The sequence below is a fragment of the Zea mays genome, chromosome 5 (genome assembly GCF_902167145.1).
Source record: "Zea mays cultivar B73 chromosome 5, Zm-B73-REFERENCE-NAM-5.0, whole genome shotgun sequence".
Lineage (NCBI taxonomy): Eukaryota > Viridiplantae > Streptophyta > Magnoliopsida > Poales > Poaceae > Zea > Zea mays.
In genome coordinates, this window is record NC_050100.1 from 212,129,154 (window position 1) to 212,147,968 (window position 18,815).

General features: G+C 43.7%; 2 protein-coding genes across 2 annotated transcripts; one reads left to right on the forward strand and one right to left on the reverse strand.

Annotated features, from left to right (window-relative positions):
- The first annotated feature begins 1,121 nt into the window (after nucleotides 1-1,121).
- Nucleotides 1,122-6,218, forward strand: LOC100273249 (uncharacterized). Its single transcript, NM_001147691.1, has 7 exons — nucleotides 1,122-1,334; nucleotides 1,779-1,864; nucleotides 3,073-3,221; nucleotides 3,938-4,042; nucleotides 4,125-4,241; nucleotides 5,399-5,542; nucleotides 5,651-6,218. The coding sequence occupies exons 1-7, from the start codon at nucleotides 1,225-1,227 to the stop codon at nucleotides 5,798-5,800; spliced, it is 861 nt and encodes a 286-aa protein (NP_001141163.1). The 5' UTR covers nucleotides 1,122-1,224; the 3' UTR covers nucleotides 5,801-6,218.
- A 635-nt stretch (nucleotides 6,219-6,853) lies between these two features.
- LOC103627664 (enhancer of mRNA-decapping protein 4) lies at nucleotides 6,854-17,611 on the reverse strand. The gene is made up of 13 exons (XM_008647958.2): nucleotides 16,687-17,611; nucleotides 15,927-15,976; nucleotides 15,582-15,738; nucleotides 15,289-15,507; nucleotides 12,155-12,283; nucleotides 10,992-11,565; nucleotides 10,009-10,916; nucleotides 8,728-9,087; nucleotides 8,536-8,655; nucleotides 8,208-8,378; nucleotides 7,921-8,079; nucleotides 7,562-7,687; nucleotides 6,854-7,459 (listed from the first exon to the last, which is right to left on the reverse strand). The coding sequence occupies exons 1-13, from the start codon at nucleotides 17,428-17,430 to the stop codon at nucleotides 7,151-7,153; spliced, it is 4,026 nt and encodes a 1,341-aa protein (XP_008646180.1). The 5' UTR covers nucleotides 17,431-17,611; the 3' UTR covers nucleotides 6,854-7,150.
- Nucleotides 17,612-18,815: the final 1,204 nt, after the last annotated feature.

The following is an 18,815-nucleotide window of genomic DNA, read 5'->3' on the forward strand; positions in this document are numbered from 1 at the left end:
GGTAAAATACCGAATAAAAACGGTAATTTTCGGAAACAGACGGTAGAGGCCCAAACCGTTTCTGATTTCGATTCCGGATTTTTCTACCGATTTCGTTTCCGCATTTTCTATAATCGATTTCGTTTAGACCTAAATTTCGGTAAAACTTCGAAAACGATTCCGAGTATCCGAAAATTACTGTTTCTGTTTTCACCCCTACCACCAGTCACGGACAGCATACCAGAAAAGGATCATGGTTTTATGATATAGAAAGATAGAAAAAAAAAGAAATCAATGTTGTTAGGTGGATAAATCTTCAAGATAAAAACAGGAGATGGACTTCTTTCAGTCTTATATAGCATAACAAAAACAGTTTGCCTAGGGTCAGTTTGTTTTGTTTTTTTTTCGACGAACTTTTTATGAGAATCTAAACTATCTAGTCATGGGAAGAATCTGGTTGTGGAGAAAATCTGAGTATTGTAGGGTTTACTTACGAAGAAAGATAGAGTCCGTATGGTTTAGGATCTAGAAAGTGAATGATTAATATTATTGTGGTGACTGGACCGATTATGTGTTCACGTTAATTTTGAACGGTTTTTACTAAAATGTTTTTTGCAAAAGTGAGTTAAAAAGCTAGACAATTGGCGGTCTGAGAAAGAAAAAACTGAAACAAACAAGGACTAAAGCAGTTGTAGTTTTTTTTAGCCTTTTAATAGTTTTTTAAAAAACATGTTAAAAAATCCAAGTAAATAAACTATCGCATGCAGCATGCTCCTGCGTTTTTCGACATGTACCGTACATTGCTAATCGGACGGCACGCAGGCCGCGCCCCGTCTGAATCTGATGATCTGTCAGATTTCCCACCCTCCTCGCCGTCCTCGGCTCCTTGCGAGTCTCCCGGCAAATTTACCAACCACCAGCGGGAGACCGGGCGCCCCCGCAACCTCCATCCACGCTCGCCTCCACTCCCGGCACTATTCAGTTCACTTGTTACCGCGGGCGGCGCGCTTACCACTACTCTCTACTCGCTCCCCGCGGGCGGCCACGCGCACCCATATGGCCATATAAGCCCTCGCTCCACCCCCTCCAATTCTCCTCTCCCTCCCTCCCCCCCCCCCCCCCCCCCCCCCCCCCCCCCCTTCCCCGCCGCCGTCTACCAGTACAGCTCGAGCGAACGACGTCTCGACAGTCCCGGGCCGCTGAGATCTTGCCGCGGGAGGGAGAGCAGCAGCGGCAGCATCAGACATGTCGTCGGGGCGGTACATGGCCTACTCGCCCTCGCCGTCGACCACCCCCCACTCCCCCCGCATCGCCGGCCTCCGCGCCCCGTCTGCCGCCGTGGCCGAACAGGAGAAGTAAGCCATCGCACTTTCCTTCGTCCGCGTCTCTTGCTCCCCTACTTCGTGTCGGCTCCGATCGCGCCCTGGCCGGAGGAGCGGATTGGGGCCTAGATCGTGCGTTCTGTGGAGCATCGAAGTTTTCACGCTTTGAATCTAGTGTAGCACGCCGAGGTTTATGCCCTTTTGGCATCGGATCTGTATCGCCTCAGCAAGATCTCCGGTTTTTCGTCGAAGTTGCTTCTCGTTGAACTTCCGCTGGATTCAACAAGCGAGTCGCTAAGCTGTGTGTTTCATTGGTTCTGTTCATGATCACGTTATGATCCTTTCATGTGTATGCCCTATGCTTTTGGGGAATTTTCTGAATTTTCATGCTACCTTATTTTTACTTAAAAATGTTATCTTTGCATAGCTAGCTGTTCACTCGTGATGAATTATTACCATGTTCTGATCCCTTTTTAGGTACCTTGCCGAACTGCTCGCGGAGAGGCAGAAGCTTGGCCCGTTCGTCCCAGTGATCCCGCATAGTGTACGCTTGCTGAATCAAGGTTAGATCTCGTGCCGTCATGCCATTTAAACGTGATGCATTTCAGCAAATGAATGACCCATAGCTGGATGCACTGATACTGCTGCCACACATTCAGAATATTCTGTTACGATGTAGGAGTAGCTGACTATTGGTGTTCGTACTTATTCTGCACCTCCTGTTCAGCTTTGGACGAGCTAAATTTACCGCAAAATCAATTCTTGTTGTAGGTTGGCCCAAAGGCAAATGTCTTAAGTAGCACTAACCCTGCCATTTTGCTGTTCTTTCAATGTATTGGTTTCATAAGATATATTTGAAGATGCTTCTTGATTTCTGCCTAGTCCTGTGATATTTAGTGGTAATTTAGAGACTTGAATTTCTCTGCTGTTGCCCTAAATTCCTCAAGAGGGACAAGAGGGTTCTGGCAAGTGCACCCATGAGTTATTGGGTGAGTGCCAGTTCTCTCTCTGGAGGCTTGTGTCCATCTGATCACAATGAAATTGTACCATAGTGTTGTGGTTTCCTTTGAGACACGTGAGTGTGCATGAATCACAGTTCGGGGTGGTTGGGTGAATTTAAGAGATCCAGATGGTTAAATTTTGATTGATCATTGTGTTGTGCTTACAGTGACTAATAGTATGCACGTTTCTGGTTGTTTAAAATCCACATAAAGTTAGAGCTTGGTGAGAGAGATAAGATGCACACCTCTATATTTCTGTTCACTTGATATAATAAATGACCAGGCGATCTGCAGAGAGTGAGCCAGAGAAACCGATTCTCCTCTCTTGGGGTACACATATGTGTCAAACTGCTATAACCGTGTAAAAAAGCACTTTTTTGCATTGTTTCATTTCGGTGTTATATTGCAAATCTGCTTGTTTTATTTTTAATGATTTTTTATCATACTTTAGGTTTTTCTTTTGCAGATTTTCATTTGGTGTTGATAGACTGCCATGGTAGTTACTTGATGTATTTGCATATATTCTCAACATAAATATTTTAGATAAGAGAACTTCTCTGTTCTGACTGCACAAGTTGTCTACTTTTAAGATGGAAAATTTCTTCCAAATCAATATCTTGACACTAACAACGTAAGGTTATCTATGTATTTATTACTCACTAATTCTGACTGCCTTTACTAATCACTAATGCTAACTGCATTTACCAATCACTAATTCTAACTGCTAACTTTTTCTACATCTTGTGCTTGTAATTGCAATGTTGGAGCAGAAATTTTACGTGTTTCCACACTATTGGAGAACGCATCCCTTTTAAATCAAAGTGGCCTTGAACATGGTAGTCCACTAACAACAGGAGGATTATATTCAAATGGAGCAGCTACTGACATGAATGTGTGGACATCAGCATTTCAACCAGAAGTATGGATACTGACTATTTAACATGACTTACTCTTCATGCCTAATTTACCATCTTGCAAGCTTAGATAAGGTTTTCTCTAACTGATTTTTACTCAACTGTAGTTGCATTCTTCGTAATTCTTGGCTCCTATGCTAACTTGCTAACTATAATATAATCCCTTCAGACAGTGGGTTTCAACTTCCAAGATGCCATTAAAACCTTTTCTGTTTCCCATGTGTCGAAGTTTGGATGACATGCTAACGCTAATTGTCACTAATCTGGCTCCATATGTTGAAAGTCTGGGAATTCTAATCAGTTGCCATCCTACATCAGAATATGGCAATCGGCTAATTGGTCTAACCAGATTGCTACCTATTTTATGTTTCAGCAACAGTAGCTCTTATTGAAATCATATTTGATATAGAACGACTTGCGCAAACTATGCCTGGCCATAAACATTTTGCTCTTAATTTTTGTACGTTAACTTAACAGCAGAAGTAAAATAGAACCCATGCACAGGGATAGCTGGATGTATCATCGTCAGTCTTTTCAGCATAATCCTACACTTACTCAGATCCATGAAACTGCACACATTGCACAATGTTTTTTTTACTTTGCCTTGAATTATGTTGGTATTTCACTTGCTACCTTAGCTAATCACTTTGCTCCATTTCCAACACTAACAGTCAGAAAAGGGGTTCTAAGCTTATAATATGATCAACTTGTGACCATGCAGAGTTCACCAGCTTATAGCTGGCTTGGAGGATCCCAGGGCAGCTCCTCTGGACTTATTGTCAAGAAAACAATGAAGGTCGATATCCCAGTAGACAAATATCCAACAGTAAGTGTGCTATTTCATTTCACAAAATGATATACGCTTGAATTGCTGCATCCTCATCTTGTGTTTGTGTCTTTTCTCCTAGTTCAATTTCGTTGGCCGCATCCTTGGTCCAAGAGGAAATTCCTTGAAGCGGGTGGAGGCAAATACGGACTGCCGTGTGCTAATAAGAGGTCGTGGCAGCATCAAAGATCCAGCACGGGTAAACATTCAGAATAGTGCCTCTTAATCTTATGGAATTGGTAGTTAGATGTACTCAGAAATTTGGAGAACTGGAGTTTATGTATGAAATATGAACTACTTATATGGACTTGATTTGTCATCTATAACGAGTCATTCAAAGCCAGATCAACCCTGATAGCATCTGGCTAGGTAAATATGTAGGGATGACAGTTGGACCCGTGGGTATGGATACCCGCGGGTTTCGTACCCACCGGATATGGATACGGCCACCGGATATGGATACGGGTACAAAAACTCACTCATGGGTCCTATCGGCTCGGATACCCGAAATACATCGGGTCGGGTATGGGTAAAATACTTTACCCACGGGTATCCAGTGGACACCCGAAATATCAATATACCTCTTTAAATGTGCTACATCCATTAAAAATGTGCTACATTCACTAGAAAAACTCACTTGCATGTGTTGTTGGTTAATGAATATTAATTTGTGTTGTGTTAACATGCAACTATAATGTAATCGAGACCAATGAGACATTGCCAATGTTATAACTGTCATGAACTCATTAAGCTTTTATTCTCTGTACTCAAATTTAAATTTATTGGATGTGATAATTATGAGTTGAGATATTGTATCGACGTGTAGCCAAATATAGTCATTCTCGTGTTGCATTGGTGCTTAGATGTAAACTAAAATATTTTATGCATTTATTATAACATTGACCAAATGTTATTTAGTCTACAATAACATATCCACTGGATACCCGATACCCGGTGGATACCCGATGGGCATGGGTACGGGTACAGTTTCTCGTCCGATTGGCTTGGTGGGTATGTATATTTGTAGAAGTCTCGGGTACAATTTCGGGTCGGGTATTATTATACCCGAACAAAACCCGACCCGCTGCCATCCCTATAAATATGGTTGTTTTATAGTTTGTTCCTGCTTGATTTTTCAAATCGTTTTCTTTTATGTACCTTCCCATTCTGTGCCTTGGTATGAAAGACAACACTGGCTATCTGATGATTAAAAAAACACTTTCTTTCTGGAACTTCACAGCATGGGACCATCCATCCTTAGATGGCCTGACTACCTTTATGCATGTGTCCATCTAGTGGATTTTCTGTTTACTTAGTGCTATGGGATTGGGGATCGCTTATGCTGTTATTTTTCAGGAGGAAATGATGCGAGGGAAGCCAGGATATGAACACCTGAATGAACCCCTCCATATATTGGTTGAGGCAGAGCTACCTGTTGAAATCATTGATGCGCGCCTGATGCAAGCCCGCGAGATCCTTGAAGATCTGCTAAAGCCTGTGGTATGTCATTAACACCTTTATCCTTTTTAAAACTCTTGACTTGCTTGCTTGCTTTGAGTCCATCTTGAAGAACCGGTGCCTGAGTACTTCTTGTTTTCTACTCTGCAGGATGAATCCCAGGACTACTTCAAGAAGCAGCAGCTACGGGAGCTCGCAATGCTTAATGGCACCCTTCGTGAGGAAGGGATGCAGAGATCCGGTTCAGCGTCCCCTTTCCACAACAGCCTTGGGATGAAGAGAGCCAAGACAAGGGGGTAATGAACAAAGCTGCAAGCATCATGAAGGCAGAACCAAATGAATCTATTCTGAGACCGATCCTGTGTGCACATGGGATTGCCTTGCTTGGCTATTGTACTGGCCCAGTACGGCCTCGAGCCACCAGCATCGGGGCGGCCGTACCCTGATAAAACATATATATCTGGAGTTGTGTTTGCTGCTACCGGGGGAGTTCGGTTATGCGCCATAGGTTGTTCGCTATATATTGGGTTGTGCGGGATTTTGTAGCAATGTGGTTTGTGTGATGCTCATTTGGAGCGTTTGAGAGCTCTCGGCTCGTATTTCTCATCAAGATAGTATTTAAGGGCGCTGTTTGGGATTTTGAAGCAATGCTCTAACTGTCTCTGTACACGACAAACATGGAGGCTTGCTATATTTCATGAATCTCTCGTTTGCTGCTATCAATCACTGATGCATACTAGTAAAGTGATGGCGTCTTCAGTTGCATCTGCAGTTTGGATTCTGCTTTGCTGATGCAGGATAATTTAAGTTGATAACTCGAATGTTGTGCTGATACCGGCTAGTTCAGCTACCAACTACTTGTTCTAACGATACCCTGTCCTAAATTAAAATTTATTTTAGGATGTTAATGGATTTTGGAATACTTATGTAGATTCGTCATCATTTAAATATGAGTATAAAATTAAGAGCTAAAAAAATACTAATTTAGGATGGGGAGTAATTAGTAATAAAAAGTTGCAACAAGGCCTAGAAGAACGTTGAGCTACCGCAATTGAGATGTCCGCCCAAAAATTCGAGAAAAAATACAATATACCGATCCGCATTTTAGCAGCTTGACCCAGTGGGCACTTGGCAACTCCTGAATAATCCTGATCGAAAGCCGAGTTGTTGCCTCAAATCCCTCAAAAGCACGCTAATTCCACATCGTCACATGACTCCATCGGCACAAGAACATGTCAAATCCATCGTCGTCGAGTAGCCAAACAGATTACTTCCAATTTTGCAGTTGCGACCCGACAATGTCTACATTGGACTTCAAAATTTTGTGGAACAACCACCACCAAGCAGCTGCTATTGGTTCCAAACTGTCCGTGCTACAAAGTCCAACTGATATATTCGACCCATTTCCATTAAGGTATGACGGAAATACAAGACCCGGTGATCATGTCAAATGAAGAATTCGATGATGCCCAATTACTACAATAGTCCGAATTCACGAGCGACAGAAGCCAAATTTACACCAAGGAGTAACCTCCGCCCTCTTGCAAGTATTCTCGGCCACAATGTCTCCTGGGTTGTGGGTTGTGGCCATTCAAAATTTCTCTATACAAGATAGAATAGGCCATACTTCCCACAGTTGCGTAGCTACAATCACTTGTAGCTAAGCAGAACTGAGTTAATTACATGCATGATCACACGGATGCTGGTGCCATCTGCTGCGGTCATGGTAGGGAGTGTCCGCTGGTGGGCCAGTTGGTTGTAGACTTGCTCAAAGATAGGCCGCACATGAACCGCGATCATCTGGTCTGCTGGGTTGATTGCCATGGCAACATCTGTCATCCATTGAACCTTTCGTGATGTCTCATTGTGAATGTCAATTGCTAGCTGCTGCAATAAGGCCAGGAGGACCCCCTGGTTAAGAGGTACTGGGACCATTGCACATAATGCCCGCAAATCAACCTGTACAAGGGGGGTATAAGCATCACAAGGCCAAAACAAGGTTGTTCTAATATGGAGAACTAGGGTGCATCTTAGATGATCAATTTGGTGCAAGGAAGATACCTGGGAGCATAGCCACGATACTATGGAAACATCACTCCTTTGAAGAGCCATTGTAAATGCTTCGTCAAACTTGCGTTCAGATATCAGTCTGCCCAGCTCTTTCATAGGATCTAACGGAGCCTCAACCTATCAAAAAAGGAAGGTAGATTAATGTTTAGGTGCATGCTTGTTATTTCATTCTTTGTATTCTAACTCGACATAAAATAATAAAGCTTATCATTAACACAACCAATATATATGTAAAACGTAACAGATATGGAGTAAATCATGAAAAGGAGCAGACATTTCACAAGAATGAAATGAAATAAACAAATTATGATCAGCAGTGTTATTGAAGACAAAAGGTTGTCTGCAACCACCTCCTGGGATCCACCCATAGGACCATTAATGGGCTGCAAAGCACTGGTATTATGTGCCATGGCATTCCCAGAAGTAACAAGTGCCAGTAGCTTGCGATTGCCATCAAGTAACTCCGATGAAAAACTCTGGGTGATGGATGATGCAGAATTGATGATTTCCTGGGAGTAAGAGATAAAAAAATACAGAAGTCATTTCTTAGCAGATGGCTGGAAACAAATGAGTATCCATCAACTGATGTTCTTGTTATTTGACGTACAAGTATATCAAAAGTAGGGCCTGAACTTACTTTTAGAGTTAGCGCTAACGGACTATGTGAAGACTCGACTTGATGCTGAATAGCGGTGGAGTGCTCAGACATTCCCTTTTGAAATGCACCATCTATTTGCTCAAACATTGTCTTGCATGCTTGCTCAAACGCTGGAACAAGCAATGATTCAAAGCTAGTACGTAAAGCATCCTGCATGCATCCATTCAAAACTGATCAGTAGACAGCATAGCTACAACAAAGACACCAAAATATCATAGCTCCTGAACATCTGAAGCAATCTGCAAATATACTATTGTGTAGCAAACAGATAAAGCATGCATGTTAAATGGGGTATACTGATTCATACCTGAAGAGCCTGTTTTCCAGATGTATGGAACTGGATTTGGATTTGCCTGGCAAGTGTAGCTTCAAGTTTTCCAGTAATAGACTTTTCCAGCTGATTGAACAACTTGTCACCCAACCCTTTCTAAAAAAACAAATAATCAATGAGGAAGCATGATCAAATTAAGCATAATAAATACAAAAGGAATTAACTAACCTGAACTGAATCAGAAACAGCAGAGGTTAGACACTTCTCAATAATAGGCGTAATTGCACGAGCAACAACAGGCCCAAGTGAAGAAATTTCTTTCTTAAGTGACTTCTCCAGATTAGAAGGTAAGTCCTTATTTATTGAGCTTGTAATGAGAGTAACAAATTGCTGCATTCGATCTCTATCAGCCTTTTCACGCTTAGTGTTTTCCTCCTGGAGACGAGCCCAAAATGCATCAATATTAGCTTTGATCGATTTCTCTACAGTGCGCCCTAATGATGTCTCAAGTCTTTTGCCCTCCTTTGCGATGGATGCAGGAACCACAGTACTCAGCTGCTTTTCCATGTCCTCCTGCCTCCCCATGAGCTGGAATAGATACAAGCACAATAAATAATGATAAAAGACATCAATACTCATATAGTGCTATCGCATTGTAACATTAAATGAAACAGAAACCATATAGGTAATCGAGTATTCTCCAGTCCTGTCCTCCGGCAACACTAACCAAGTGTAGCATGTCAAATTTACTGGGCAGAAATAAGTAAATTCATCCTTCTTCCCAAAAAAGAGAATAGTCACTTTGCTAGTATTGCAAGCTGACAAAAAAAAGAATCAAATTGAAATGTTGAACATAATGACCCAAGTCCAGCTGAGGGTTTCAAGATTGGCTTATGGATAGTGTGCCCAAAACTAGTACATAGAATACAATAGAACTGAATTAAAGTAAAACGGAAATTCTTCTGTTTTTCAGTGAATTCAGTTTTGCAATGATCTAATTAATCTGAAATCAACTTTTTTCTCGATGCAGGGCACCAGGACCCAGATGAAAATGCCAGGTGCAAATAGACATAGACCTCGTTTCTGACAGTGACAGTCAGTAACAACTTGGCCAGGATAAAAAAAACAGGGAAAAAACTAAAATGCGGTGGGGACTGAGAAACTAGATTTATCTACTTTGCATTCATTTCGAGCTTATTTGGGCTTGCACAGATATATATTCTGATATATATTCTGCCAGCTCAAAGATGAAATTACAGTAATATAAATGGGCCCTGATCGCTGCAGCAGCCGCTGCAGTTTGTAAACTAAACAAATATGAACAAGATAACTGCTGCAACCTGCAGCCGGCAGGCCCAATGTTGCACTAAAACGTTTAACAATATCTGTAAAATAGAACGGAACGTTTAACAATATCTGTAAAATAGAACGGATAAAACTGTAACAAATGGAATAATCCAATGAAGTGTGTGGCTTTGTGCTTCACTTAGAGCAATGCAAAGTTCATACCTGTTGCAGCATCCCTTGTGTGGCACCAACTTCTGGGTAGGAGCTGACTGTGATTGGTAGGTATGTGGAGCTCAAAGGCTCATGTGACTCAGTTGAATTGAAAGCACTCACAGGAGGTGACGGTTGACCAGATGTTTGAGGATGCAAAACTTTCTCCTCTTTCGTAAATGAAGATGATTGCTCCCTAGAAGCAGAGGAATAATCAATTTTCTCAGGCATTTCCACAAACTTCTTCAGAACATTTTCACTGATACCAGTCTGGTCTGATGTCGGTCGATCAGATGATGACTGTGATTCTTCCACGCTGTACTTATCAGTTGTAACTGAGCGCTCACTGATCATTTCAACAGTTTGGTCCAAGGAACTCCGAGTTTTCTCCATATTCTCACAGACAATCTGAGTTTCTTTGACAGCTTCGAGTCCCAAATTTTGATCTTGTTTACTCTCATCAATATGCTTTGGTTCCACTTCTGGAACCTGAGAGCTTCTGCTGGAAACATCTTGACTTTTTCCTCCATCAGATTTGGAAGCATCATTGTTTTCAGAAGACGAGAGAGTGCCCGATATAATTTCAGATGGAGTAACCAAATGCGTAGCATTCCCTCCAACCTGAAACATCAAACGGGGATTGGGAAGCATTGGAACATCACTGTGACCATCTCTTGGCTCATCTTTACCTAAGATATCCTTTCTAATGGGCATGGGTGTATCTTGTCTTTTCAAAACATCACGCTCCACATTTCTGTTTGTTGTATAGTCAAAAGCTGATTGATCTATACCACGACCTCCAGGTGCTGGTCCTGATCCAGGAGCCTCCATCTTCGGTGCAGGAGGTGCAGATGGAAGAGGCACGGAACCATCACCTTCTGAGTATGCAAGCGGTGGAGCTGATGGTTTCAGATCAAGCTCTGCAGATAAATCACGAGGAATAACTATTTCTGAATTAACTGAAAGAATTAAATAAGAAAATGCAACTGCATTACCTGCAGACTGGTCAACAGTTGATGGTTTACTCAAAGAACTGACAGAGTAAGAATCTGTGAAACTAGTTCCTGTAGATGACTCTGTTCCTGCCATTTCCAGAGGTGCCTCGTAAACACGAGAAATAGCAGGATCTCTTCCAAACCCAGTACTATCAGCTGTAGGAGGCAAACAGAGTGGTAGCTCTAGACCATATTGCTGAATGGCCATAGTTTGAACACAATAGACTTGAACAACTTGTTCACTATCAGGTTGGCTATCATGTGTTCCTGTAAGGCTTAATATAGGCATTGCAACTGTGAAATCTGCTATGTAGTCTAAGCGAGTAGAAGCAGGATCTGGGCCATACTCAACATGCACGGCATAAATAGCGTTCTTTTTAGCATTTGCAAGCAAAATCAGGCTCGCTTGGGGCAGCACCGCAACCTGGTTGAAAAATGCCTCTTCGACTCTAGGTTCCAGAGAACTAACAAGTTCCAACGTCTGAGTACACTTCCAAGTCTCAGAATCACTTGGCAACAACCAGCCATCCTCATTAGTAGAAGCCCAAATTTTAACTTCTCGATTCAGAAGACCCTGCATCATCAAAAAAAAGGTGAAACAATGGTGAAGATATCTAATTAAAGCACATAAAAGGCTTTTTTTCATGGAATATTGGAAAGTATAACCCAACATTGTTATGCCTTTCCTAAAAGGAACACCACTGATGAGCATTCTCAAATGTATCAAACATTTCATACATTACCCAATGCTGGACCATGTTAGGTTCATAGTAATTGTAGCCAGCTAAGACCCCATTCAGGGTTTATTTTTATTTCAAAATGTAATATGACACTGCTATGAGACCTTTTAACTGGAACAAGAACAAGGACTTGATCTTTGGTTGAGGGATGCAGCATGAACCGGACTAATAATGCAGTACAGGGGAACTCATATATTATTTGGCAGTAGGAGATTCAAGCTGCTGAACCCAAAATTTGGCTGAACATAACTTGCCAGAATAAAATTTTAAATCAGATGCAAAAGAAAATCGCAAGATTAAAAGAACATGTGAACATAATAAAAGAGTTCCCTTCAAAAAAACATAATAAAAGAGTTCCCTTAAAAAACATAATAAGAGTATTCACAAAGTTCAAACAAAGGTATAAGACTACTGACTACATACCGCTGTAATTAGATTTATATGATTTGGTCGTTCAGGTGCTGTAAGAAAAGCAACTGAATAAACAGCTTGACCATCATGGGGCTTAAAAATGGATAATGGCACTTGTTTACGATCATCCCAGATCTTAACCTGCAAAGATAAACAATATACATCATAAAAGGGCCAGTAGAGAAGCATGACACTTCTCCAGATAAGAGTGTTCCTAGCATGGAAATTTTTGGCCAGTTAAGGCATAGAGTTGTCAATAGCTTGGCTAATGGTTTTTTAAGACAGTAGCTGGTACAGTTTTCCAGTGAATTGCTACCAGAAGCCTCAATGCATGGGAGATTTTCTGGTGTAACAACAGCTACGCGCCTACAGACAGGTGTCACACAAAATGTCATACTATGATTTCTTCCCAATAGAACAGTTTTGCAATATAAACATTGCAGATATATGCATTCTGCCTTTTCAAGTGGATGTGAAGTTCCAACATGTTTACAAATTGTATATCGAACCTAGTAGCCATGGAACCGACTGACCAAACCGATTAATCGAGCCTAATCGTTCATATATTTTCAATATATACATAATATATATATACCTTTTCCGGGGATATACCTATTTATACAATATAGTGGCTAGTTGGTTTCTGCACTGTTCCACATCTGCACATATACACAACAGTAATACAGCACCTTAGGATGGAGTACCAGCAAGCACGCAGAGTAGCAGAGGGGCAGCACAGCAAGCAATCAGACTAGCAGAGCAGCAGTGGCACAGCAAGCAAGGGGGTGGTGCTAGCACTGCATAGTGAGGGGCAAGCGATGAGGGAAAGGGCACACTCACTATCGGCGGAGTCACCACGAAGAGGGGTGGCAGCTTGACCACAGGAACGGTGTGTGATATCCTGGCCCAAGGCTTAATAGAATTAATAGAGTACTCATACCAACAAAGTACATCTTTTTCGGAAGCCTGTCTCGAAAGAACCTCTGGGTTAAGCGTGCTTGGTCCAAAGCAATCTTGGGATGGGTGAACTGGGAAGTCTTCTCGGGTGCGCACGAGTGAGGACAAACTGCGCACAAAAGACTTGTGTCGGTCTGTGGCTGTGGGGATGGTCTATGATCCTAGACGGCTGCCAGGAGTAAGTACCGCTGGTTCAGGAGTGGACGGGGTGTTACAAATGGTATTAGAGCCGACCCTCGAAGTTTCACGGGCGTGTGTGGGCTAGGGGTTCGGGCATATGGTGCGTGGCGCAAGTGGGCCTGGAGTGGTCGCATGGCATGGCATATGACGTCACTGGAAACACAGACGTGGCTAAGAGGGGAGGTTCCTGGCTTGGGGTTGACCGACGAGGACGTCGGTCATCTAGGGGGGTGGATTGTGATATCCTGACCAAAGGCTTAATAGAATTGATAGAATAATCATACCAACAAGGTGCATCTTATTTTTCGGAAGCCTGTCTGGATTAAGCGTGGTTGACCCAGAGCAATCTTGGGATGAGTGACCGACCGGGAAGTCTTCTCGAGTGCGCATGAGTGAGGACAAAGTGCGCACAAAAGACTCATGTTGGTCTGTAGGGATGATATATTATCCTATAGAGCTGCCAGAAATACCACCGATCTGGGAGTGGATGAGGTGTTACACAACGTTGGACAAAGAAGAATGGCAAGCAGGGGAAGAAGAAAAGAGCGCAAAAAATGAAGAACAACGCTAGGGGCGTGGGAAAGGAAATTGGTGCCGCCTCCGTTCCGTGTTTTTGGTGCAGCCTGGGCACACTTAAGCTAACCTAACAAGCCAAATTGGCAGTCCAATAGCCCACCTCTAATCCCAATTGAGAAGGCCCATGAATAAGACAGGAATCAAAGATCCAGCCAGTCATCTCCCCTTCCATGTGACCCTGGTCAACCTCCAAGGGTTGACTAGGCCGATTAATCGTGATTAATCAGACGCCTTGTAAACGCGTCCAATCCAACATACAAAAATGAACATATAAGAATAGAACAGCAATTCTATTATACTAATGATGTCTTCAAGGATACCTTAACATATATGGTAGGACATATTGTTTAAGTGGCTATTCTCTAGAAGATTCCCAAATCATATGATAGAGGGGGTTGGAGTAATAAAATTGAACCACAGAGATACATATTAACCAGTGTTACCAAAGTGTCGCTTACTCGCTTTGGCGTCGCTCAAGTGCCAAAGCACTGCACACGCAACGCCTCAACAGATGCCTCGCCTTATGTTTGTATGGCATTCGTCTTAGGACCAAGGCATCCAAAAAACATCGCTTTGGTGTCCGATTCGCGCATGGCAGGCGCCATAAAAGGTAGCCTCTGTTCTGGGCGGCGAGAAAACACGAGAGAATTGGTGGGGGAAAACGAAAGAGGGCCAAGCACAAGGGAGAAAAAGGCATGTGGACGAAACCGAGCACTAAGAGAGCAGGCGTGTCGGAGACCAACCAGTGAGCGGGAGAGGGATAGGAAGCCACAGCTCACTCGCCCGCACCGCTGCCATGGAAGCTGCCGCCTACCCACCCCCCCCCCCCCCCCCCCCCGCCCACCACCACAGCAAAGCCATGTGGCTGTGTCCTCTTCCCCCCTCATGAACAGCTTCCGCCTATAGTCAAGTTTCGTGAGGAGCAAACGCCTACGAGCCGCAGCCACCTGTAAGCCGTGGCAAGAAACGTCCGCCTGCGAGCCACAACCGCCTCCCAATCGATGCTGGCCAACGGGAGAGAGTTGTGGCGACGCTGAGAGCATTGGGATTTGGGAGTTCGAGAGAAATGAAGACACGCTTGGAGCATGAGGGGCACATGGGCTGCCCAGTGGGCTGGGCAAGACCACTTCTTACTCCTTTCTTTCGTTCTTCTTTTTTCACCATCTACTGTTCTGAGCTGTTGTTTTAAATTTCCATTAAGTTGTTAAGGTGTTGACTATGTCTTGCACTTAATCGTAATCGTAAGGTGGTAGTAAATTGCCATGACTCGCCGCTTTGATAAACATGATTTTTTGAGTTTATAGAACAGATACAGTGATTAACGAATTGACTATTCGTGTAATAAAATCTGACTAAGCTTAAGGTATTATTAAAATCAATAGAGTGCAGTTTGCAAAACATTCAATGACAAAAATAGTAAGTTTAGTACGAACCGAGCCATCCTTGGATCCAGAGGCCAGGCGGGTGCTCATCCATTGAGATATGGACAAATCAGTCACATCACCATCGTGCTTACCAACTAAGCGAACACCATCAACAAGCTTTTCAAGATGACATTTAACAGGGTCTTCAACAGTGAAGTCTTTTCCTCTACCCACTTTAGTTGTATCTATTCTTAAGACACAGTTCCCAATTCCAACAAATAGAATCTCCTGCAAATACAGGTTTAAGTCACTTTGTAGGTTGATGCGCAAAAACAATAGAGGGGTGTGATGTAAGGCTTTACTTGCTTATGCGAGTGCCAACATATCCTTGGATGGTAAGCTTCAGCCTCGCCTACAATCTGGATGGCGATTTCAATCTTCCCAGTAATTTGTGGTTTATTTTCCTCATCAGGTCCTTCATCGATTCTCCACACATATATCCGTCCATCTATGCTCGCACTGCAGAAGATCGAAGCAAATTAGAACTTGGAGACTCGAACCTACCAAAACTAAGTAACTAACGTGTATAAACTAGAAGCAACAAGATAAATTCTAAAATGCAATGCTAGATAACCAGATAATAGCCAGCAAACAGATCACTGATTAGTGTGGTGGTAACTGAACATCCTATCATTTTGTATTAGTACCTTGCCAAACGATGGACATCCTCAGCAAAGAAAGCCATGTCTGTCACCCTCTGCGGCAAAAACAGAATGACAACAGGATAGATCAAACAAATGCAGTCATGTGCTCAGTAAAATTAATGAAACAACAAGGAAAAAATAGGAGCACATAACCATGTAACAAAGCTAAGAAAAATTGGTATACAAAATCACTGACTCTTTATTTTATATCACACATCATATCATCTGTATTACTAAACAAATATTTATGTTGATGAGTTGTCTGCACAAATAATTCACTAAGAAAAGAATTACTGCATATACAATTATTTTCTTCAAACTCAGCTTGCTAGACTAAAAACTAGTGCCTCCATTGAACAGACAAAGTGTTCTCGCATACAACACTATTTCAGCCCTATTCTAACGCACAAGCAGCCAGGAGAAACATATGCAGCCTCCCTGTCAGTCTGTCCAATATGGTTAGCTTATCAATCTCATGATGGAATCAAACAAAGCAAGGAGTCAAAACAAAACTAACAATCTATATTATGAAGCTCTATACAACACACGCAGCTGAGCATGGCACAAGGAAAAAAATGTGCATCAACATGCTTAACAAATTATGTGACCATCTCATGTCAATAGGTTTCTCTTCAAATTTTCACAACAAGGCAGCTCAATTGGATCGTGTACATCAGATTAAACTGTTGGCCGGTCATTAGTCTGAAGATTTATACACAATATACTAACCAATGGCTACATCTCTCAACCTGCATGTCCATACCTGTGTGTGACCACGGAGGAGCGCGCGGAGTGCGGTGTTGATGTTCAGCACACGGATGTTACCGAGCTTGAGCCCATACACGATGTACGTCCGGTTCACAGCGATCTGTCTGCCCAGCACGAGCCCCGGATCCGATGTGTACTTGGTAATCGGTGTTACCTCCAGCTGCGGTGGCTGCGCTTCCCCAGGCAGCCTGGAGTCAACGTCGTGCACCGCACGTTCCCCGGTGCCAAGTAACCGTCCCCTGGGCACCTTGCTGCTGGTGCTGCTCAGCATCCTGGCCGGCGGCGCGGATGGCATCGCTGGTAGCTGCTGCAGTTGCGCGAACTCCGACGTGGGCGGGGGCATGGAGACGGCGGTTTCGAGCTGGGTCGGCCCGGAGTTCCCGAGCAGCTGCATGAGGCGCGCGCCAGGGTTGGGGCCCGGGGAGGCGGCGTTGGGGTTAGCGTTCGGGTTGGGATTGGGGTTGAGGTTTGGGTTTGGCATGGGGAAGGAGACAACGGGACGGGCCATGGCGTGGGGATCCTGCTGGTAGTGGATGTAGGGTCCGCGGTGGAAGGGCGGGGTCACCGGAGGGTAGGAGTAGGGACCGGACGGCGGCGGCGAGCCCGTCGGGCCTCCGGCGACGCCGGGGAAGATGGGGTTGGGGGTCGCGGTGGTCATAGGATTCGGTGGCCTGAAGAGCTTTCCGATCTCGAATGGTGTATTGGGATTAGGGTTAGGGTTTCCGCTTGGAGACGCCATGAGAGGCAGGCTCGGGAGAGGAGAGGGAAAGGGAGAGGAGGTGGCAGTGGAGTAGATCTGGACTGGGGAACAGGGGAAGGGGGAGGAGTGGAGGACGAAGTGGAGGTGCGTGGAAGGGCAGAGTCTAGGTGGAGTGGAGGTGCTGGTCTTTTCGCGTTGCACCCTGCCGTTTGACTTGATTATTAGCAACAAAGGACCGGGTTCAGAATTTACCAATTTACATGCGCAATCAGGCGTTATAGTCCACTCTTATTTTATCCTAACACGATCTTTTCTAACTTTGATAAAAATATATACAATAACTTATTGGCCTAGTAATTTAGGGAACGTATCTCGTACTCACGCGATGTCCGTGCTCATGTGAGCACTTTAAATCGTGAGTGTTCCTTCTTAATCCAACGATTAGTGCTTTTTATTCACTTAAGCCCTCCCACTTCAACGATGAGTGTTCCTGACTAGCAGCCTGATCGTTAGATTAAGAAGGAACACTCACGATTTAAAGTGCTTACATGAGCACGGACGTCGTGTGAGCACCAGATACGTTCCCAGTAATTTATATCCTACCCCCTCGGACTTAAATTATAGTGCATGGTAGCAGTTTTTTCTGTCTCATTGACTCAGGCTCCATCTCGACGTCCTCCGTCCAAATAGAAGATTGCTAGAGGTGCCGTCTGCTAGTCGCCTGTTCATTATTGTTTTCGGATCTCCAGGTAGAAAAAATAAACTATGTTTCTCCTGTCCTGCCTAGGTTTTCGATCGAGGTCAAGGAAACGCTGGTACGAGGCCGCATCGGCGCTGGATGCAACAGATCAGATGTACGCAACCCGGCAGCCGGAGAGCAGAGGTGCCGTGGCCCTACGGTTCGCTCGGGCAGAGATGGTGGCGCGCGGCGAGGTGGAATGGTACGGTAACACGTGCGCGGCATGCAGCGTGCCTCACGGAGCCGTTAGGCTATCCGCAACGGTTATTCCTAATTTTTTTTCCTATATATCATTTTTTCTCCTATTTTTCATCTCCCACAGCGGTTCTCACTAAATACTTCTTCTATACCCCACTACCACTGTAAAATATCATTTTCTATACCAAATATCAATTTTTTATTTACTAACAATTACTCGTAGACCCACAGTACAGTTTTTAGGGTGATGAACAGTGACACGCTAGATCTGGGGGGAGAGAGAAGAGGACCGACACGTAGGGAGCGCTGTAGGGGCACCCCTGCGGCCATAAGGTGCCCCTTACATCCGACATGTAAGGGGAGGGGGGCGGTAGCGTCGAGCGCTGCAGATAGCCTTACACGATGGGCAGTCTATTGCTTAACTTTAATGACTTCTATTGCTTCTATACTATTTTTTATATATAAATCCGAACAGTTAACAGTTAGT

What these genes read in the sequence shown, in the direction of transcription:
- LOC103627664 (XM_008647958.2), bottom strand. Translation starts at nt 17,430, where the DNA reads ATGGCGTCTCCAAGCGGAAACCCTAACCCTAATCCCAATACACCATTC. An exon ending in ATATAAATCTAATTACAGCG is followed by an intron (nt 11,566 to 12,154) that starts GTATGTAGTCAG and finishes TTGATGATGCAG; the next exon opens with GGTCTTCTGAATCGAGAAGT. An exon ending in CACAAGGGATGCTGCAACAG is followed by an intron (nt 9,088 to 10,008) that starts GTATGAACTTTG and finishes TATCTATTCCAG; the next exon opens with CTCATGGGGAGGCAGGAGGA.
- LOC100273249 (NM_001147691.1), top strand. Translation starts at nt 1,225, where the DNA reads ATGTCGTCGGGGCGGTACATGGCCTACTCGCCCTCGCCGTCGACCACC. An exon ending in GCCGTGGCCGAACAGGAGAA is followed by an intron (nt 1,335 to 1,778) that starts GTAAGCCATCGC and finishes ATCCCTTTTTAG; the next exon opens with GTACCTTGCCGAACTGCTCG. An exon ending in GCATCAAAGATCCAGCACGG is followed by an intron (nt 4,242 to 5,398) that starts GTAAACATTCAG and finishes GTTATTTTTCAG; the next exon opens with GAGGAAATGATGCGAGGGAA.